At 43.7% G+C, this 22,842-nt stretch overlaps 1 protein-coding gene across 4 annotated transcripts in view; it reads right to left on the bottom strand.

Moving 5' to 3' along the window:
- The window catches only part of SPATS2 (spermatogenesis associated serine rich 2), a 48,273-nt gene extending 25,731 nt beyond the window's left edge, over nucleotides 1-22,542 (bottom strand). Inside the window, exons 1-2 of one of the 4 annotated variants that reach the window (XM_078849503.1) lie at nucleotides 22,443-22,521; nucleotides 11,468-11,749 (exon numbers count right to left, since the gene is read on the bottom strand). In XM_078849503.1, the coding sequence (XP_078705629.1) occupies nucleotides 11,468-11,492 (25 nt within the window). In that variant the 5' untranslated portion in view covers nucleotides 11,493-11,749; nucleotides 22,443-22,521. Of the gene's footprint in view, nucleotides 1-11,467; nucleotides 11,750-12,872; nucleotides 13,038-22,442 lie in introns of those variants that run through there. The other 3 variants (XM_078849502.1, XM_078849504.1, XM_078849505.1) reach the window with 3 other exon arrangements.
- Nucleotides 22,543-22,842: the final 300 nt, after the last annotated feature.

Genomic DNA, 22,842 nt, shown 5'->3' with positions numbered 1-22,842 from the left:
AGATAAGCTATTACCAGCAGGACAGTGGGGTGGGAATAGGTATTGTTTCATATTCTCTGTGTATATATAAAGCCTGCTGCAGTTTCCACGATATGCATCTGAGGAAGTGAGCTGTAGCTCACGAAAGCTTATGCTCTAATAAATTGGTTAGTCTCTAAGGTGCCACAAGTCCTCCTTTTCTTTTTGCGAATACAGACTAACACGGCTGTTACTCTGAAACATTCCGTAAGCATGTCTCACACTACTCAACACTCCCTCTAATGCTCTCAATTATCTATTCAATATCATTGCTTAAGTGCACCTGAAATGTTAGATAAACACTATGATATTTATGCAACTGATAGACCCTTTCAAACTAAACAAGTCTCTCCAGTGGAAAACCAGAAGGCATATTATCTACAGCAGCAGTGTCTCAGTGCGCAAGCTTTCAAAAGATGACACACAAAAGAAACCAAAGTACCAACAATTAAAGCAAGGACCTGATAGCAAGTCAGACTCTTGCAGTGAGCATTGGTGAAGACAGACAGAATCTTCACACTCTCTGCATATGTGGAGCGCTAATATCTTCATTTAACGCCTTGTTAACAAATGACAGGTTTCAGAGTAGCAGCCATGTTAGTCTGTATCCCTAGCAGGGTGCTGCTGCAGTTTCCACGGTATGCATCCGATGAAGTGAGCTGTAGCTCACGAAAGCTTATGCTCAAATAAATTGGTTAGTCTCTAAGGTGCCACAAGTACTCCTTTTCTTATAGCCTACTAAGACTCACAAGGTAATGAAACAATTGTTTATGTAACACAGATGTGAGGCAAAGAATAGTGCAGATAGCTGCTTGTCTGTCTTCACGACGTTGCCTCTGCACAGCAAGGGGAAGGGTACATATATCCTGACCAGCAAAATGCAGGACTTGAGGGACCTGTAAACGCCCAGTAACATTCAAATACTGTTTCTAAAAGGTTTGTGGCCAACCACATGACTCCTCCAGTTCTGTAAGGACAAAGCAGAGAGAGTGACTTGGTAAGTAACCCCTTTTCCTCCCCCTCCTGAACTGCCTGGGCCTGACTGCACCACTGTGTTTACAAAGTGTCCCATCCCTCAAAGACCAGGCAGTGTGTCTTGCGTGGGCAACAGTGAAATATGCACTACAGTGAACTAAGCAAGCAACCTAGGCAGGAGTTTCTATACTAGTAAAAGACACGGGGGATGTCCAGTCTAAATCTTATGCTATGCTTCAGTTGTTCGATGCTCCATCTCCTGTTATTCCTGACAGCAAGTATCCTCTGCAGGCAGCACACTAAATATTTAGTGTTAAGCATTCAAAGGGTTATAATCAACAATAAAGAATGCCTTCTTATAGGGTCAGAAAAGTTAGTGATGGAGACACATACAATTTCCAATTCCTTATTGGCAAACAGCCCTGGATTGTCCAGGTTTAAACGCCTTACTCAACGTGCCTGCTTCCAGTGCGCGCTGACGCCATAGCTGCTCACTGGACCTATGAAGCCAAGTCCCTATTTCCCATTAGCCCTGCAGAGACAACACAGCTCGGGGAGATTGAGCTGGGTTCTAGTCTGGCTTGTGCAACACCACTAGAAGTCTGATTCACGAGCGTAATGTCCTCAGTGACAAATCAGAACACAGGGGGATTTTCAGATTCCACAGTTTGTGGCAACAGCAGCTAGAAAAATAATCTTTTAACTTGTAGGCTAAGATTATTAGCCCTGGATTCATTGAAGGTGAATAAAAACAAAACCTACCCTCATTTTTACAATCCCTTTACGGACTATAATTCACTTTATAGGGTGTCTATTGTGAGAAAAATGCTAGTTTCTAGCATAATTTTAGCATGTAGAATGATCCAGCATCAACAACATAAGATTGAAAAAAGAATTCTCTTGATTTCCAGAATCCTTGGAAGAGGCTGTGAACAAGTTCAGATATTTCTTTAGCTTGTCACACAATTCTAGCCTTTCTATCCTCACAAAAACACTTGGGACAAAAATGACACTTTCCTTAAAAGAGGCTGCCTGGTCAAGACAGAAGTTACAAGACCATGATACAGTCAATGAAAAGATTTTCCTCACAGAAAAGTACTTCTGAAATTCTGGGAACTGAAGTACTTTCACTGCTGGACTGTGGCCAAGTAATAGCTCAGAACATTTTACTTGATAGCTAATAGATGCTACATTAGATTACATCAAACGTGTTCTGAAAATGGAGACCTGTCTTGTCTACAAGGTAGAGTGGTGAACATACTTAGTCAAAATCTTCCTTCACATGGCTTGTCTGGTTACCCTCTGGCCCTGCGGTAGATGATCATGTGCCATTACCTACTGCCTGGTGTGGCACACTATGTCAACACTGGCATCAAGACTCTGCTTAGATCCCATTCTTATGAGAGCTCATCGAAAGCCCAGTTAGAAGTAGCATAAATTTTTCAGTTAGGCAGGCAAGAGGACAAAGCTCCCTTTGGTTTCTGTTCCCTGCCTAACGACTAAGATCATTCTCCAGACAAATGGCAGATTCTTCTGCCTGTCCTAGTAAAGACCCTAGCAACTGCCTGACTATGGGGAATTATGTAGCATAGATGCTTGAAATCCCACCCAATAAAACTTCAGCTAAACTGTGAAACATTTATAGTCATGGTTGCTTTTCAGGTCAGTGGTAACTGCTCTCACTCTCTCTGGGATAACACATAAAACCTTAGCTAATATGAAATAAAAAGCTATTTAAGAAATGGAATTTTACTGCAGGCTAAGAGCAGCTTGAATTTGCTCTAATTACAAGTTCTCTTCAGCTGTTCCTGGATCACAGCGATCATTAAAAGGCAATGGTGGATATTGCAGAGAAGACCAAACCTGAATGATCACTGAGCACTATTTTCCTAGGACAAGGTGAATTTATCTCAATGGGATTAGGCGGATTAAAAAAAAATTAAAAAATAGTATTACTTTACCATTGATCGTCTACCACCTCCTGGGGTCCCGGAAAGACAAGGAAGAGCTGTGCAGAAATTAACATCTCAAAATTCTTTGCAAAAAAATGCTACATAAAACTATTCTCTACGCCTTAAATACCAAAAGTTGTCACGGCTTCACTGGCACCAGGACTCGAGACATCATGCTTTAAGAAGGCACAATGCGACAAGTCTATTTTAAAAGAGTAGATACATGTGGTTGCTCCACTTTTATAGCTGTTTGTGTATTTTAGCAGAGTACCTTGCTGTGCTTCCCACCTTTGTCCAAGTATTGCTCCTGTTTTACAGCAAAGTGAATGGAGCCACAGATGTGAAGTACCTTCCACAAAGTTACACAGCAAGTCGAAGGCAAAGCTGGGACTAGAACCCAGTGTGACGGGTTGGATCACAGAAACCCCCTTGGGGCTGCCACCTGATGTGCCAAGACAACTTCTGCCCCTGCTTTCCCTGCCCTCCCAGCTTGGGACTCCAGCACCCTGTCTTGCTGAGCCAGACATGCCAGTCTGCTCCAACACAGACCCATGGTCTGAACCACGAGCCCCAAAGCTGCAGACTGAATGGAAAGCAACTTCAGAAGTGTTCCTGTCTTTAACACTCAGATGCCCAACTCTCAATGGGGTCCAAACCGCAAATAAATCTGTTTTACGTAGTATAAAGTTTATACAGCGTAAAACGGATTTATTTAGGTTTCTGTGATTCAACCTGTCCCACCCAGATCCCCTAACTGCCCGTTGCTGCTCTAACCATGAGAGAGGGCACTGTTTCCTCTCCATCACCGATCATACAGCACCAGAATAAAAGTATAGAGCAACATTATAAAAATTCACACTTTACCAAGACTGAATATACATCAGATTTACAAAGTGTAGCTTAACCACAGCATTTCAGGTTGTGGAGAAGGCAAGTTAAAGTCTCCTGCATGGTTTTTGCTCTGAAATGGCAACTTGTACCTTTCTTCATGGTCCCTGGGCAAGAACATCTTTTTCATGCACGCATCTATTCTCACACAAATGAAAACACTAAGATAGGATTTTAAAAGACAGGTTGGTTAATAAACTTGTATCTTAAACGCCTCCTCCCACCCCAAATCACTTACATACAGCCTGCTCAGATAAAGAAATCCAGGCGTGAGGCCTCAATCTGTTTCTCTGGAAGTTATTTTTAACAGCACAAGGGCCCTGTTGTGATCTCACTGTATTGTCAGCCAGGGGGGAAAAGTGGCAGCTACACACAAGGAGTTTGTCTAGACAAAAATATCACTTACTTTCCTCAAACAACATTTTAAATACATCTCCAAGTAGGATATGGCCTCTATAAAGTAAGAAATAAGAAACATTGTATTTGAAGGTTGTCAGCTCATCAAATTTTAATTAAAAACTCTGATTGACAGTCTTATATTGTCTACCACCATGAAACTCTGCATGTTGTGATTCAAAGAATTCCTACACAGGTGAGCAGATTACACCTGCCAGCTACAGGATCCTCGAGTTTGATACCTGTGAGATGGGAATGGAATCCTCTTCTTGAGGAATACACTGAGCTTTTAATTGGCCAGCAAGCTGCATTTCCACTGTACAGACACACATTCATTTGGAGGTTGAGGGGTTGGAAGAGAACAGCACTAAAAAACAATAATATTTTAAAAGGTGTCATGTTCTCCCCAATAATCTAGCTACAAAGAAACAGGGTAGAGAATCTCTGTACGCTAATTAGTGCTGCCAGAGAGCCTACAATGTTAGCCATTGCAGACAGCCGAGGCCTACCCAAATATGCGAAGATGGCATTTTGACTCTAAAGCCAGACATTTCAAACCTGACAGTTTAGGCTCAAGGTAAAAACTCCAATAAGACATAGGGAAAGTTGATGGTATGAAGACAGTGCCCTTAACAGCACAGCACTTCCTTTCCAGGAGACAGGTGGAAACCATTCCAAAGCATCTCTAACTACTCATCCAGTTATTACCAACTGATTCAATTCAGCAGTCACTGGCTCTCCACAACTTACAAGTGACAGTAATCACAGCTGACAATTTTAACCCAAGCCCTGCACATCGTTTTGAATTAGCAAGTAATGCACCAAGAGAAGAAGGAAAACCTTGCTGCCTTCAGCTGGCTGAAACCTAAGAAATAAACCATAATTTAACCAGCAGAATTTTCACTTCACCCCATGTAGTTCCCATCTGCATCTGGAAAATGACAAAAAGAAAAGGAGTACTTGTGGCACCTTAGAGACTCCTTTTCTTTTTGCGAATACAGACTAACACGGCTGTTCCTCTGAAACCTGGAAAATGACAGCAAATTAAATTACAACTGCACATTTCCAGCTACTTTTCTAAAGACAAGGCTGTTAATACTCCAATACACAAAGTGTAATGGTATAAAAAAATCCAGCAACTTCTTACTCCACCTTTCCTCTCTGTGCAGCATCTCTTCATGTCAAATCTGTTGACTTTACTTACAAGCCAAGTTTTTACTCCTGTCAATGACAGAGGAGCACGTTGGAAACTTTTATCCCTTGTGCATTATCAACAAAGCTACCAGCAAAGTTCTGAGCTGCAGAATCTACTGCCTATGTCAGAGGCAGAAAGAACTCTGCTGAATTATTCGGATCACACGTTCAAATTCGCAGGATGGACAGTTTAAAAGGTGGTCTTGATTTATAAATTGAAAAATATTGCTAATGAAGGTCACCAAAAGAAAATTAATAGGAGTCCCCCATAATCTGATTATCCATTTCCTGCAAAAACTTTGAACTCTGCCCAGAGAGCGGCAGCTTTTCTGACACATCCGCCCTTGGCTCGCATGCCGAGCAGCGGCGTCCCACAGGAAAGAGCAGAGCGCCGTGCATTAGTGGGGGCCAGCTGGGAAACGAAGGTGAAGGAAAGAGCTCGGCAACACAAGTAGTGACGTTATTATTGTGGGTTTCAGAGTAACAGCCGTGTTAGTCTGTATTCGCAAAAAGAAAAGGAGTACTTGTGGCACCTTAGAGGCTAACCAAGAAAGTTTAGTGTCCTTTTTCTTTTGTAGAGAAGCAAAGTGTGCGTTGTAAATGGCTTTTCTAGTTTTAGTAAAATCCAGCCACGAGGAAGTTTGTGTGGAAGGTTGGTTTTTTATGAGAGTATCCATTTTTGAGAGCTCATTCTTAATCTTTCCCTGTTTGCTGTAGAGGATGTTGATCAGGTTAGTCTCTAAGGTGCCACAAGTACTCCTTTTCTTTTTGCTATTATTGCGGGCAGCGATGAATCAGCAGCACCACCGAACTACCCAGAGTATTCACTCCGCCAGTTAGCGCCCCTGAGAGCCTCCCCTTTGACTCACCAAGCAGCTCCACAGGGAATAAGTTAGTCACAAGTTTAAATGAAGCATGCGGTGTAACCGAGATACAGTCCTACAGCTGGACTCAAGAAGCTACATTTCAAATGGAGATTCTAGGACTGCATTCCAGTGCAGTGGTTTCTTGGCAGTACTGATCTTTCAGTAAGAAGTTACAGTCAATACAGCATTATGCAAAAGATACAAAGTGAATATGCACCAATACTTTGCATGCAAACTTTCAAAAGATTTTAAAAATACCCTTCTGAGTAGTTCAGAGGAAAATTCTACTCTCTGATGCTTCAATTAGGAGAAACAGATGGACCCATGATGTGGTTTCAAAACTGCTGCGTTATTAAAAATAGTTACAGCCCCTCTTACAAATCTTTCAATAGTTCTCACTGAGGCTTTGTTATAAAGCAGAGGTGTTTTTTTTGAGGGAAAAGATACATCAAAATATCCAAGAATAAAAATATTCCCTCACTAGCCAGGTATTTTGTTTTTTAAACAAAGCAGTTAAAATCTGGGTTGACTAAGTTAGGGCTACAAAACAAAACAATTAAAGATCTAATTGAAAATTTCAGTCCAGGTTCAAACATCTCTATTGACTCTGACCCTGTATCCCTGCTTGCTGTCCACATGTATGTTCCAGGTACGTGGTGTGTCCCCAATACTCCTCTGTAGGCTCTCCACATGACCTCCTGCTACAAACCCAGTGGGGGCTCCTCATATAGGCAAATGAAGCAGGCTTCCCACATTCAGTAAGGGACCTGCAGGCCCCCACAATTAAAGTTTCTCACAGATAACTGCTTTCCTTGCCCCTTTCCAATTCTCCCTTATTCATTTCTCAGGCACGCTCCCTATCTCGCTAGGTTAATTCCCCTCTGCTATCTCCAGATGCATTTTTCTCTTCAAGTCTGTTCATCAGTTTAATAGTACGGTGTTGTTGCTACCAGTGAAATTTAGTAGTCAAATCATTCATGACTCAGTATTTCAGCCCCTGAACGTCTATCATTTCAATACAGCATTTTAAAGTTATCCAAGATTATCCTATGCAGTAATGTTCCCCAAGAATGCTAACCTCTCTCAGAGTCCTTCTATAGATAAATCCTGACTTAAGGACCAGATCCTTCCAGCAGAAGACCATTTCAATGTAAAAGTTCCCAGGAAAATCATTGGAGAACAAGAACTCCTTTCTTCAGGTAAAAAGCTTTCATTGTGAAATCCACTCACATTAAAATGTTTATTGATAAAACGATTCTACAGCAGCAGACAAGTCAAGTCAAAACAAATACTTAGAAAACTGACAGGATGTTTCAGAGATAAGAGGTAAATTTGTCAAAAGGGCGTAAGTGCCTTAAGGAGCCTACATCTGATGTTCAAAAGTGACTAAGGCACTTGGTCTAAATCGCACTGAAAGTTATTGGCACTTTGGCTCTTCAGTGCCTAAGTCACTTTTAAAGATGGGCATTAGGCATTTTTGAAAGTGTTACCCAAAGTTCTTCAACGTTTATGTAACAATATTTTGAAGTTCTGTTGTTCAAGCAATTTGAGTTATAACTACCTTCTCTCCAAAACAATACAGTTCGCAAAAGGTTTGAGAAAGATTAGCTGTAAACCCAAAATTCCTTGACCAATTTCCTTCGCCTGTTCAGAAAATTTACTAAGATTCAAATCACAAGGATTTCTTTTAAAGAAAGTCTGAAGAGTATCTACAAAGCTTATAATCGCAATCTTATTACAGCCTTAACTATAAAACTGTCTACCAATCCATCCACCAAAAGTCTCAATAATTAACAATTACCCCGGCAGTGTATCTTCTACAATAAAGAGGACAGGCATAAGATAGACACAAGAACAAGGAAAGCAAGGACTAGAGAGAAAAGGAAGAAAGGAGGAAGTTTATTTCCACCAGGAATAGTTATTATCTGGAACAAAGCTACTTAAATAGTTACAATGAGGAGTCAAAGTGTGTAAGCAAAAAAGATGATGGCTAATTCAAAAGAAGAAATGGACCTAACAACATACCTGTTATTCTAAACGACCCTATATGTACATACTGAATACCTCTCCAGGCCAAATAGCTCCAGCAGCGCCCAAGGCAATATCAGTTTGCTAGAGGTAACTGGTATACTTTGGGACACAGGATGTGAGAATATCAAGTGTGGACAGCTGGGGGTGAAACGAAACCAGATGACTATTGGCATATTTCCGTGGTCTGTGAACGAAATGCACTCATGTACATTTTGTGGCTATTATAGGGTGCTACAGGTTGTGCAAAAGCCGTGACAAACATAGGCAACAAAACCCTATTTTAGTGTCGTTCAGCGCGGCAGATACAACTGACAGGCCAAAAAGTGCTTGTGTAGACTGTAAAGCTACTTCATTCGGTTCATAGCTAATCTAGGCACAGCTGGATGCTAGATTAAGTATTATGTGACTGTTGTGCCCAAGGAAGGTTGCCCAACACACCAGAAAGACTTTTATCTGGACTCGGTAAGGAAGCAGGATGGTGGTGGGGGTCACAGTATGATTCTGTTCATAAATATTCATTTGAGATACAAAGAGCAAACAAACCTCATAACGTACACGAAAGAGATTTTCTCAAAGAAAGATTTAATAGGGAACAGTAGTCCCAAGAAGATCAAAATTAAGTACTTGCATAAGCATTTGTAGGAGCAGAGCTTTAATTAAAACAAATATTGGTTTCAACCACCATGATAAAGCTAATATTTATTTTCTTTGTCAGGGATAAATCAGGTACCCAATTTTGCCAATTTTTTGTTTGTTTAAGATTGGCAGCTCAGGCAAAACAGTAAATTAATCCGAAAACCAGGTAGGTTCAGAGATCGAATAAAAGCTTCATTTCCCTAAGTAAAAATTCTTTGGCACTATTATTTTGCAATAATACACTCAAATGAAGACGAGCAGGAGTTCACTTGTCCATAAATTGTGGGAATGGTATAAAAATCCATTAAAATATAAAAAACAAAAACACACCAGCTTATCACCAACTGATTTTAACATCTTCATAAATTAGCGCCGACTTTACCATGCGCCTGTTAGTCATTTATTTCTCCACTGACCTTTGTTCTCCGGGATACAAACAAATCCGGTTACAGGAATAAAAACCTATACCATCGCAGGATGGCAAGTGTGCTAATCATTGCAAATGAGATGTCACTCACTAGTATAAACTATTCTGTTATGGTATCTATTTCCAGACATTACAGCAGAGCCTACTAATGTGACCATAATTAAGGTGGTATTAGCATTTAAAACACCCTGGAGAAATCATATACTCTAGAACTAACATTTAAGCCTAAGTCAGAAGTTGTCAAACTTTTTCATAGGGTGGACCACATCTGTCATTGCACTCTAACAGCTGGCAACAAGGAGCATCCAGCCAGGATGGGAAACTCTGATGTAGGATCAAGCTTGGTATTAAGCCAGAATCTCAAAGACCAAACCATAACCTTTGAGGGCCACAGCCAGGGAGCAAGTCTTTTAAGTACAGTTGGTTACTCTACAGTGATGAAATGTCCATATGTTTAGTGTACTTTTGGATCCCACGTCAAAGACTTCATATTTAAATGGTCTCTGGTTTGAATCCAGTTCAGGGAATTGGTGACCAAAAGGTGGCCTCACACATCATCTGGCATCTGTTCAATGTCTATAAAACAACTAGGCGGTTTCAAACTGGTTCCGAGTGGGTAGGTGCCCACAGCCTCAATCCACAATCACAAGTGGTGCCCTTGTTTAAAATTCCAGCTGATGACCGAATCCGGGTAGAATTATAAATAGTAGGCTCACGAAAAACCCACACAAACTTAGGCCATCTAGCCTAGTCTCTGAATTTTGGCATGGAGACCAACCTACTTTCCCACTCCCAGAAGTGATCCCTAGGGCAAGGGGAAGAGTGTCTTACAACGGCAGTATGAGGAAACTGCACAGTCACTGCCCCTTCTTTGGAGAGAGGACATCAGTTCATCCTGTCATCAACCCAGAAGCTTTTGTTAGCTCCAACATGGACAAAAACTTTTGTCTAAAATTTGGTCTAAACACTTATGCAAGAAGCTGGAAAAAACAGCAGAAATATTAGAAGGGTCATTCAACTTAAAAAATAAAAATAAAAATCAGACCTCTGTCCAAACATCTTCACTTGTAACCCTAAGACCCTGTTTCTGCAATGTTCTGTGTGCAATGGACCCTGCAATTGCACGGAACTCCATTTCCTTTATGCAGACACAGAGGTTTGCCTGTGTCCATCCCACTGCAGGATCAGGGCCTAAGATTGTTACGACTGAAACAGATTAGAGACAAAGTTATGTTCCTCTAGGATTTCAGCTTGTTTACTTTGTGCATTTGACAGCATGCTGTAGCTAGTCAGTCCCACCATTTCCCTGTTGTCTTTCACAGAGCAAGAAAAGAGAAACATTTCAAAAAAATAGGGCAGCAATTTTAAAGACAAAAACTGTCAGGACTACTTGGAGGCAGGTGTAGTACCTGAGATGAATTTTAATATATATTTTTTAAAAGGACTAGATTCCAACTTGACAGTATCCCTTTAACTCTGAGATGTTACTATGCATGTATAGTCATTCTTCACGAGTATTTTAACTGCACACAGAGCGCGTGACAAAGACACCACCACACCACTTCTGAAAGGAAGCAAACTTGGTCATCACTTCTGGAGTGAAAGAATGATCATACAAAATACTAATGGACCACAGAATGCCCATAACTTCATCAAGTCCATTGCGTGATATGGACATCTATTCAAACTCACACATGCAACAGCGAAACAGTGTCCCCACGAGAGATTATTTTGGTTCTAGAAGATCACAACTATCAATCCAATTCTCTGATCTTATTTCCATACAGGCTGATTGCAAATACAGTGCAACGTTCATGCTGCACTGGAATGGCCTGGAATCAGATGCTATCTGGATGAACAACTGAAGTGTTAATGGAAGCAAGACAAAAGCATTAACTATATGGAGTACACTGAAATAGTGGGGACAAGCTGACAAGTTATGTTATCAAATTTGGAAGGGGAGGGGGAGAGCAATTATCCTCCAAAGCTGTCAAAGTTTTTCCAAACTGATCACTTCAGAACCAATAACCATATTAACTGATGCATGATCCGGCCAAGCACACCTCATTCACATGTAATCTTACCTTTCTGATTTTGTTTCTTAGACATCCCTGCGTATTTGTTTTTATGATCAATTAATTATATGAGGGGGGAAAATAGTTCTCTCCCTTGAATGATGTGGCTGACAGCTGCAAGTCACACGTTGTCTCGTATCAAACGGGAATGGCAAATATCTGGCGGGGATGGCAAATGGGAGCTAGAGAAACCTGCTGACTGAACAGCAAAGCACTCTAGGCTCCTTCCTCTCAACACCAACTTATCAGGATGCCCGAAGGTAGCAGCTCACATTGTCCTTTTCACAGATTCTGAAAGTAAAAAAAAAAAAAAAAAAAACCAAAAAACCAAGAAAGGAATTAAGTTAGAAAACTCCCGCTGTATTACAGGAATTCTCATAGGGTACTGGGCTCTTCTGGGCAATGCTTTTTAAAAATAAAATTTATGTTGCTTAGAGGGCACTGTAAAACTACCAGTTAAAAAATAAATAAATCTAAACACAAAGCAGCAAGGTCTCTAAAGACTTTGCCTTGCGTTTCAGCAATCTTGCAGTACTGGAATTCAGAGTTAGTGTAGCCTTTACAAGACAATTTTATTGAAGCACAAAAGCATTAGGGCCAATTTATAACCCATTATAAAAACAGCTGTCTAAACGGATACTAGCATGGAGATAAAGTAGTGTTAGCACATTCAATTTGAGCAAGGCACAACATTGCTTTGGTTTTTCTCTCACCACACCCATAGGTTCTGTTGGTTTATTTCAGCAAAGAACAGGACAGCAACTGACTAAAGCAGGAATAGTTCTCTCTCTGCATTGCATTGTTTTTAAATTGAAGAACTGAAGAGGTCACCTACGTTATTGTACTTGCTCCCATTAATTAGTCCAAGAGCCTTGACAGCGGTCACCACAGTCAGGCGTGACAGGCGAAACAAAGAACAAAGTACAAAAAAAAAGAGAATAATAAGGAATTCTCTGCTACCGTAAATGGGCACAACTCTGCTGAGCCAGCTGGCCCCACTAAAACCTTACAGCCACATTCAGAAGGAAATGTAAAAACTCAGTGAGGAGCTGACAGTAAACCCCTGCTTAGGCATGTATGCTAAAGACATTCCTGGGATATGGTTTACACATCTAGAGAACAGAGCAACACTAACATAATACAAGAAACGAGTAACACTGGCCAACTGAACGTTATTCCTACAACACAGGTGCTTATACAAAGGTATTCAATTTATAAATGAAGTATTTGCTATAACTAAAACTTTACAAGCTAGACTATACAAGTGTTCAAAACCCTTTTTACTTCTAGTCACAGAACCCAAATGTACTTTTTACAACACGAGACATAAGCTCCGAGATACAGAGGAAGCTGCTAGAATACAATAAAGGCTCAGGGTATTTTGAAAGCTGCATGCATAAGAGAGCCCTTTTACCTGTCAGCAAAGCTCTTGGAAGGAAGGAAGGAATACAAACTCCTGTCTCGCTGCCTTCAGCTCTTGGAATTAAATAACGCAATTGGTTAGGTTTTTGTTGCCTGAAGCCACACCCGACCCATTAAACTTGGTGTGTGTCAAATGAAATTCAGAAAACAAAATGAGATCCCCACAAAAGCCAGGAAATGTAGTGAAGGACTAAATCTTCAATATTTACATAGAACAAGGGAACCAGCTCAACTTTTTCTTACTTAGGAAAATTATTGCTTGTAGAAACACTCTCAATGTTCAAAACAGATGTGCTCTGGATCATACGAGTACGTGTAAGTTTCATTTCCCCACCCTCCTGTCTGCTCCCTGGCTGTGAACAGGCAGTACACTGTAAATGATACAAGGATCCTGCTGCTGGAAATGCAGGAACTGAATTGCTGTGGATTTCAAGATAATGCCTGCTCAGGAGAAGGAACGTGATATATGTACACACTTGTGATCACAGAACTAGTACTCAGAAGTCTATTTTTGTAGGATCTTTCAGGAACATAACTATAATGTAAGGTCTTATGCAACATTTATTTTTTAGAAAACAAAACAGCTTCTGTGATTCAGAGTAGTGTGTGAAAGTACACAGGCAATTTTAAATACAGAAGCAACATTTTATCTAGAACACCAGAACAGAGGCAAATCAGGGGGTTATGGGGACCTGGGCAAAAGCAAATGGGAGCCCCCCACCACACCTTCTGCCTGCAGTCCCCTCCATGCCCCCCTGCCCCCAAAGCTCCTGCAGGAGAGCTGGGTCAGGGTACTGGGACTTGCCCCACTCTGCCCACCCGGCGCTCCTGCTGGGAAGTGGGGTTGAGGTGCAGGGACTTGCCTGGTCCCACCCGCCTGGAGCTCCTGCCAGGGAGCAGGGTCGGGGCGTGGGGGCTTTGCAAAAGGTAATCCTCTCCAACTGTGAGGTAAGTTATGTCTTCATTTCAAAGAGAAAATAAAAATAATTGTAGTAATTAAGTCTTGGAAAAAACAAAGGCATTTACCAGCAATTATAAGTTATTCTTTACCAAGCCTGACAATATCATATAATGATACTCTAGTAACGGTTCAAAGGAATATAGACATTGATAAATCCGATAAGCATTAAATGGCTGGCCATTATATTCTCGAGGATGGAATCAATAGTACATTATCAAATGAAACTGCCACGGTGGAAACATAACTTGGACGATCAGAAGCCACTTCCGCTTGTGTTAATATTCAGTTTCAAAAAGTTGTGCAACATTCACAACCAGATGCCTTGTAAATAACTGACCAGCAGGGAAATTGCACCATGGTAGTTAGATGAAAGGCTTAGATAAATCACTTTTGTTTTTAAAAACAAAGTGGAAGCATCTCTTTAAATTCCAAGACTGGTAAAATAACCAAAGGTAGTAGAAGTTAAAAAAAAATTGCAAAGGATAGTGTATTTAGTCAGAAAAGATATCCCAACATCTAAGACATTAGGTATAGTATATGTCAATAAAATCTGTATAAAAACAAATATTAACTTTTAAAGCCAGTAAGAAACAACTTAAAAAATAAATTAAGATCTGATTTGTTGGATTTTAAATTACTCCATTATTAAATTTAAATCCACAGATTATGTAGGACCTACAAAGGAAAAAAACACACAATACTTTTTGCTTCTTTTTCTGGCTCTGCAGCAATGAAGCTATTCCCAAAGCTGTGCAGTCACTTAGCTGATTACATAAAATAGGATGCGAAAAAGAAAGAAATTAGTGTTTCTAAAGTAGCTTGAAATTTAGAATTAAAAAAACCACGTTTTCCAAATGGAACAACAAGATGAGCAGGGATATATTTTCAAGCTTCTTTATGCCTTTATTGTAGGAAGTACAAACTTAAAAAAATATACTCATCCATAGTCTCTTTCAAGAATACCATGATACTAGGATTGATAATTAGTCAATATTTAAACTATCTGGTGAAAGCTTTGCGTGGGTTATCTATTAAATAAGCTACAAAAGTTGCTTCTGCTATCCTAAAGCCTAAAGGACAAGTCTGCTACTTAGAAGGGTTTTTACCATTTTCATGCTAGGATTTCAAGCAAGTAGTGGTTTGTTTGGTTTTTCCCCCCCCTCTTGAGCTTAAACAACATAATTCGTGCTATACAGTAGCATCTGGCTAATTGGCTCTTGAGTAAAGTAGTCCCTTACCAAGCTATTTTAATCTTGTTGATCGAGCACATGGAAGTCTTTGTGATTCTACACACAATACCATTTCACTAGAATAAATCTTTGAATTTGTAATTTATAATCATTCACAAAAAGAAACTATTTCCAAGATACCAGGGTGGCTACAATCAGCAGAGGACTCAAAACACAAAGATGTTTATCCAAAATATTATGCACCCTGCCTTTGTAACACAAACACATGGACACTGGATTAAAGGTCAGTTAAGTACCATGTACTAAAAGTGTCCCCAAATTAACCTAGGAATCCAAAGTATCGTATTTTGTCTTACCACAAAGACTACTTAGAGCAGTAACAGGTTTCATATACCTGCTAGGGGTAGGAATACCAAGAATAATTAAGAATACTTACAAAAAAACCTTAAAGTTTTCTTTTTTGCTGTGTCCCCACAAAAAAGCCTGCCTCCCAGCTGAGAGCATCACTTTATCTGTTGGCCTGCACTGGATCTCTGACACTTCCTCTTTAAGCAAAAGCCAAAAAAGCCATAGAATTCCAACTGCCAGCATCATTAAAGCTTGACACAGGCCTCCATCACTCCTCTTCGAAGACTTAGCTTTTCTGCTCCAGAAGAGATTTAAACCTGGTTCACAGGCTAGTGAGCCCAGATGGCCCCCATTGCTGGATCATATTAAAGAAGTTCTGTATTAAAATCACAAATGAGTTTGATTCCCCATAGTTTAAATTCCAGGGTATTACTAATTAAGAGGTCTCTTGGTTTTTGGTACTGTTTCTCTCCCACTATGTGTGAAACTTGCAAGCTGCTAATTTTAGTATTACATTCTAAGACAGAGTCTGTTCTCAAAGTAATACTCTGTAACAACAGAAACAGCACCCAGAGACTCCCCGCCCTTTTGTTGTATTCATCTCGCTTTGTTAACAATTGTAATTAAAATAGAGATAGAGGATGTATGTGGATGGATGCTTGGTGTGGATAACAACTGAATGATCAGGGAGGTACCAGCCTAAGAATCCAGTGTCCATCAGCTGAAGAAGGCGTCAAGTGGAAATAACCAGAGGACCCCTGGAGGGCATACTGGAATCCACCCAACAGCCTCAAGGATGGGAGACCCAAAGGACAAGATCACATCTGGCAGCACGGAGCCGTCAGGAATGTGCCATCCGCTGATTGATTCAGCAACAGTATGATGAAGCAATTCCATTGACTGGCATAGGAAGAAATTCCTATAAAAATGGACTCTAGAAAGTGAGAACTTTGGGGTCTGATTCTGCAAACCAACTTCCAGGAGCATCAGATGAGCATCTGACAAGACCCTGCTCCCCCCTCATGTCCAGGCCACCTAGCCAGTGGCTTGGCATGAGCAACTCTAAGGCTGGTAACTATAACAACCTTGCAGAACGTGTGTGTGTGAGAATAAATATGAGATTGAATGGAATGTTATAGCTATAACTAACTGCTTACTATGATTCTTTCTGTATTCACAATAAATGTGGCATTTTGCCTTTTCCCCTTTAATAAGATCCTGCTGGTTTTTATTTTATTGGTATAACACCATCACAGACTAAACTGAATGTGCTCAATGTTTTGATAATAGCAGGTTGGCTTTGGTATCTTCTGTCAGAAGAAGGAGCAGAATATGCCCAGGGGTGCTGGAACAATTTTTATAGTGGAGATACTGAGAGCCACTGAACTAAGCTGTAAACCCTACTTATGATGGAAACCGCTTCAAGCCAGGGGTGCAGCAGGGCCCCCAGTTTCAGCACCCATGAATATGCCATACAGTGGTACAAGCTTTCAGAGAAGCATGACAGGAACTGATTTTTGAATCTATACGATCAGATTCCAGAATCTTATCAGAGAAAAAAGGCACATTTAATACACAGTGCTATTAACAACTTGATATGAGGAGGAGGGCAGAGGTAGAGGGGAATTTTTATGCACTCTGGCCTCCTTGGTTTTCTGAGCACAGGTCTGAAAGTGTCTCCAATATCAATGGCCCCAGGGGAATCGCTGTTTGCATAAAGCAGCCTTTTTCCCCCCTGCCCCAGACTAACCCTTTGCTATTTCTAGGAGAGGATAGCAAAATCATTTTGTGTAAAAAAAAAACTTTTTATTCCTTACAAACATTAATTTCCTACTATCCCATTCAAACTTCTATTCAGGATTTTTCCACATTGAACATATCTTGCTCTAACCAGTTAATTATTCTGTACAAGAATGAACTGAATATTTAAATACAGAGATGTCACTATCTATGGTCTCCTTAAATCCACACCTGTATTGTTCTTTCAATGAATGCATTACGAAGAACACAAGCTAAGCATTAGATATTCTAGAACATACATACCTCTTACAATCTAGTTTTACGTGGTCTTGCACCTTAGAGAAGTGGAAATGCAAACACTGCTCAGACCACGCTGATTATTTGTTGCACAGACACACAACATGTGTACACATGTAGATGCAGTATGCAAAGGTAAAAAGCAAAAGGCAACCTTTTCACTTTTCCACAAATTTCAGACCACACCACCACCCACCAATGGACTGCATTAGTTAATGCCAGATTATACTGTGTTTTACACAACTGTATAGCGAATGGATACCATCCAATGTAGGATTGTTCTTATAAGACTTTCAATATTTAAAAAAATTGCTGTAGTCTAGTGACTAGTCACAGAACTGGAAGCAAGAACTCCCAAAGTCTAATCCCTAATGTGCTATGTGGCCTTGGGAAAGTCACTTCACTTCCATGCGCCTACTGTAATGTGGGGATAATTCACATCTGGTGCAAAGTGTTTGTATTGGTGTAAAGTGCTGGGTATTACTCTGGTCTTCAACTGTTTCATTCAAAGCTCTTTGGTCCTGAGGGAGGTATGTGTGCCACACAGCCAGTGTAATCAGGCCCTGTACAGAAAGAGAACCTCTCATGCGCTAGCAGCCATGCTGGATGGGCCTGATCTGATGGCCAAACCAGAGGAGACAAAGACACTGCATACTCATGTGCGACGAGCAGACAAGAATAGATGAGGAGTTGAGTAAAGGGAGCAGAGACCAGCAAAAGTCCCTGTCTCCAGATCCCTGGTAGAAAATGTAGGGGGAAGGAAAGAGATAGATATTCTTGTCCTGATGGTATTTTAGTGTCTCTTACAACCAGCTGTGAAGCTTTAAGGCATACTTTGGACTGCAGCTGTGTGAATACTCCGTCAGGTGTTCCAGGCCATGCCTAAGTGCCCTGCCACCACCATCGCCTTATCAAAATTCTTACTTCCCTATTGCAAACATTTTTTACCTCTTCATTCTAGAAAACTCCATTAGAGATCTCAAAGCACTTCGCAAACATTAAATAAACTTCAAGACTGTCCCGCAAGAAGTAATAATGGATATGAGCTGTTTGCTCTTTAGATGCAGCTTGTTCATATAGATACACACACAAGTTTCTCTCTTTTGTTTCCACTGCATGCATCCGATGAAGTGAGCTGTAGCTCATGAAAGCTCACGCTCAAATAAATTGGTTAGTCTCTAAGGTGCCCCAAGTCCTCCTGTTCTTTTTGCGAATACAGACTAACACGGCTGTTACTCTGAAACCTCTCTTTTGTTTGTTGTTAAACCACCACGATTACTTTCAAATAGCTTTCTGGGTTTGAAAGACACAAAAATAAGACTTTTGTTCCACGGTGACCTATAGAAGGAATTTTTTTTTAAACGAGCTGGTGTCTTTTTGGCTATTCTTTCAACATAATCTGTAAAAGATTTCTTTTTAAAGTTCAGATAGCATCAAAAGAAAAAAATTCATGGAAGACATCCGAAGAGGACTTACTGGAAGTCTCAGAAAATATATGCTGTTAGATCTCCTACCTTAACTGAAGGGGCAAAGGTGTTGAATCTTTAAGATATCCTAAATTAAATAGGGGTTAACAACAAACGAATGATGATTTTAAGAAGTCCCACTGAAAGTTCCTTTCTCTCAGTTGCTCAACTTTCACTCTCCTGGCTCCTGTGATGTCAGTTTGAGTGGTCCAAGTCTATCAATGAGTCATCCAACAGACAGGACTTGATATTTTAAACTTAAAAACAAGCAGATTTTTTAAAACCTCACACCTTCTTTGTATTAATAACAAATTTATAAAACACAAGTCTCTATCCCCACTCTTTGCAGGTCACCTCTTCCTTTGTCTTGAAACTAATCAGCCGCTTTCGCTTAGGGACTATACTGCAGTTGTTCAGCAAGATCATAAAAGAATTGAAAGCCACTTGAAAAGTAATCTACAGTTCACCATGCAAGTCAACTCTCCCTCAAAACAGAGGTATATGCTGGCAAACCCTTAACTACAGTGGCACCAACAACCACCACTACTGCTGTACATTTGTGATGCAGGGCAAATTAGCTGACCGATGTGTATTACTTCTATGTGGACTGTGTCATATGTTTTCAATCAAAATTGAGTTTTTGACTAAACAAAAATGTTAATGGAAAGTATGATTTCCTTGAAAAAACATTTTTTATTGGAAAAAAAGAGTTTTCTGTTTTCCGACAATTACTTTTCATCAGAAAACTGGAAACTTCATTTTTTAAGCTGTAAATTTAGAAAAAAACAAAAACATTTTGATTTTGTTGAAGTTTTCAACCAAAACTGAAATGTTTTACAGCCAGTGCTAAAAGTTACTGAACCAGCCTGTAAAATATTTCCCCCCCACACACACACACAGCTGCTCAACAGATTCTTTATTAAATGTTACATGTTAAATGGTTTGAATAGTCAGGGAAACCATGCCAAAAACCTGCTGTTTCCAAGCACCATCCGGCCCATTTTTCTCCTCGCAGTGTTACCTGCCTTTCATCAGACATATTCCTGCTGTCTCATTCCCAGTCATCATTTGTTATTTGTACAATAGTAACGCCTGCAGGCCCCAATGGGGATCAAGCCCCCATTGAAGTGGTTGTCATATAAACACAAGACACCGTCCCTACCCCCAAAGGGCTTAAAGGCTAGGCTGTAACAAGTGGGTGTAACAGACAGACGCAGGGGGTAAGGGGAAGATGGTGAGAGCAGCAGGACACTTGGCTGTGGATGTGCACAGTGTACAGTATAAATCACACCTATTAATGCCCTCAGCAGTCCTTTCCCACTTGAACAGTTAACACCCGTGACCTTAGTCTCCCCTTTGATGTTTGCCCACCTGCCATTGTACATTTCCCTCATAACCCCGTTCAGCCGTTCTCCCCAACTCCTCGCTCTGCTGTCCTCCATGTCCCCCACCTCTTCTCACTGTTCTATCACCAGACTCCCACACCCACCCCCAGACTCTCCCCCAGCCCACTCCCATCCCCTCTCCTTTCACCTTCCCAGATCCCCCCGCACTGCTGCCTCCAGCCCCCCTCCCAGCCCCCCACCATCCCCTCTCCTTTCACCCTCCCAGACCCCCCGCAATGCTCTCCCCCAGCCCCACTCCCATCCCCCCCACCATCCCCTCTCCTTTCACCTTCCCAGACCCCCCGCACTGCTCTCTCCCAGCCCCACTCCCATCCCCCCCACCATCCCCTCTCCTTTCACCCTCCCAGACCCCCCGCACTGCTCTCCCCCAGCCCCACTCCCATCCCCCCCACCATCCCCTCTCCTTTCACCTTCCCAGATCCCCTCGCACTGCTGCCTCCAGCCCCCCTCCCAGCCCCCCACCATCCCCTCTCCTTTCACCCTCCCAGACCCCCCGCACTGCTCTCCCCCAGCCCCACTCCCATCCCCCCCACCATCCCCTCTCCTTTCACCTTCCCAGATCCCCCGCACTGCTCTCCCCCAGCCCCACTCCCATCCCCTCTCCTTTCACCTTCCCAGACCCCCCGCAATGCTCTCCCCCAGCCCCACTCCCATCCCCCCCACCATCCCCTCTCCTTTCACCCTCCCAGACCCCCCGCACTGCTCTCCCCCAGCCCCACTCCCATCCCCTCTCCTTTCACCTTCCCAGACCCCCCGCAATGCTCTCCCCCAGCCCCACTCCCATCCCCCCCACCATCCCCTCTCCTTTCACCCTCCCAGACCCCCCGCACTGCTCTCCCCCAGCCCCACTCCCATCCCCCCCACCATCCCCTCTCCTTTCACCTTCCCAGACCCCCCGCACTGCTCTCCCCAGCCCCACTCCCATCCCCCCCACCATCCCCTCTCCTTTCACCCTCCCAGACCCCCCGCAATGCTCTCCCCCAGCCCCCCACCATCCCCTCTCCTTTCACCCTCCCAGACCCCCCGCACTGCTCTCCCCAGCCCCACTCCCATCCCCCCCACCATCCCCTCTCCTTTCACCTTCCCAGATCCCCTCGCACTGCTGCCTCCAGCCCCCCTCCCAGCCCCCCACCATCCCCTCTCCTTTCACCCTCCCAGACCCCCCGCACTGCTCTCCCCCAGCCCCACTCCCATCCCCTCTCCTTTCACCTTCCCAGACCCCCCGCACTGCTCTCCCCCAGCCCCACTCCCATCCCCCCCACCATCCCCTCTCCTTTCACCCTCCCAGACCCCCCGCAATGCTCTCCCCCAGCCCCCCTCCCAGCCCCCCACCATCCCCTCTCCTTTCACCCTCCCAGACCCCCCGCACTGCTCTCCCCCAGCCCCACTCCCATCCCCCCCACCATCCCCTCTCCTTTCACCCTCCCAGACCCCCCGCACTGCTCTCCCCCAGCCCCACTCCCATCCCCCCCACCATCCCCTCTCCTTTCACCCTCCCAGACCCCCCGCAATGCTCTCCCCCAGCCCCACTCCCATCCCCCCCACCATCCCCTCTCCTTTCACCTTCCCAGATCCCCCGCACTGCTCTCCCCCAGCCCCACTCCCATCCCCCCCACCATCCCCTCTCCTTTCACCCTCCCAGACCCCCCGCACTGCTCTCCCCAGCCCCCCTCCCATCCCCCCCACCATCCCCTCTCCTTTCACCCTCCCAGACCCCCCGCACTGCTCTCCCCAGCCCCCCTCCCATCCCCCCCACCATCCCCTCTCCTTTCACCTTCCCAGACCCCCCGCACTGCTCCCCCCAGCCCCACTCCCATCCCCCCCACCATCCCCTCTCCTTTCACCTTCCCAGACCCCCCGCACTGCTCCCCCCAGCCCCACTCCCATCCCCCCCACCATCCCCTCTCCTTTCACCCTCCCAGACCCCCCGCACTGCTCCCCCCAGCCGCACTCCCATCGCTCCCTCCTCCATCAGCCCCCTGCCCCCCCAAAATCCCCCAACCCCCCCCCAGGCGTTACTCCTTATTGCCCCCCCCCGACTCCTCCTTCCGCCTCCCCCCGCCCTCACCCGCGTCCCCCGGGCCCGGCTGCTCCCCTCAGCCCCCGCCGGGCCCTGGCCGCGCGCAGGGAGCCAGACGCCGCCGCCCCCCTCACCGTCTCCTCAGGCCGCCGCTGCCAGGCACCGGGGAAAGGGGGGGCGGGGCCCCGCACCGACCCCGGCGAGAGTCAGCGAGCCCAACCAACCAACGGGAAAAGGGCTCGGAGCCACCCAGCCAATGGCGAACGTTAGAGTCGGAAACCCGGGGCGTGGACAGCGAGGCCAACCAATGGCGGCACGGGACACCGAGCCCCGCCGGCCAATAAGGAGCGGCGAGGGGCCGATCCCAGTCCCACCGTCCAATAGGACAAGGCGAGCCTCCCTCGCGTAGCCTCCTGCGCGCCGCAGCCAATGGGCGAGCAGAGCGCTCGAGCCAATGCGGGTAGCGAGGACGGCCCAGGAGAGGGACGTGGCTAGAGGCGGTCGAGGGCCAATCCAACAGCGTCCAAGAGGATA

The sequence above is a fragment of the Lepidochelys kempii genome, chromosome 20 (assembly GCF_965140285.1).
Source record: "Lepidochelys kempii isolate rLepKem1 chromosome 20, rLepKem1.hap1, whole genome shotgun sequence".
NCBI classification, from domain to species: domain Eukaryota; kingdom Metazoa; phylum Chordata; order Testudines; family Cheloniidae; genus Lepidochelys; species Lepidochelys kempii.
The sequence above is the reverse complement of the archived record's forward strand: the minus strand, read 5'-3'. Positions and strand labels throughout refer to the sequence as shown.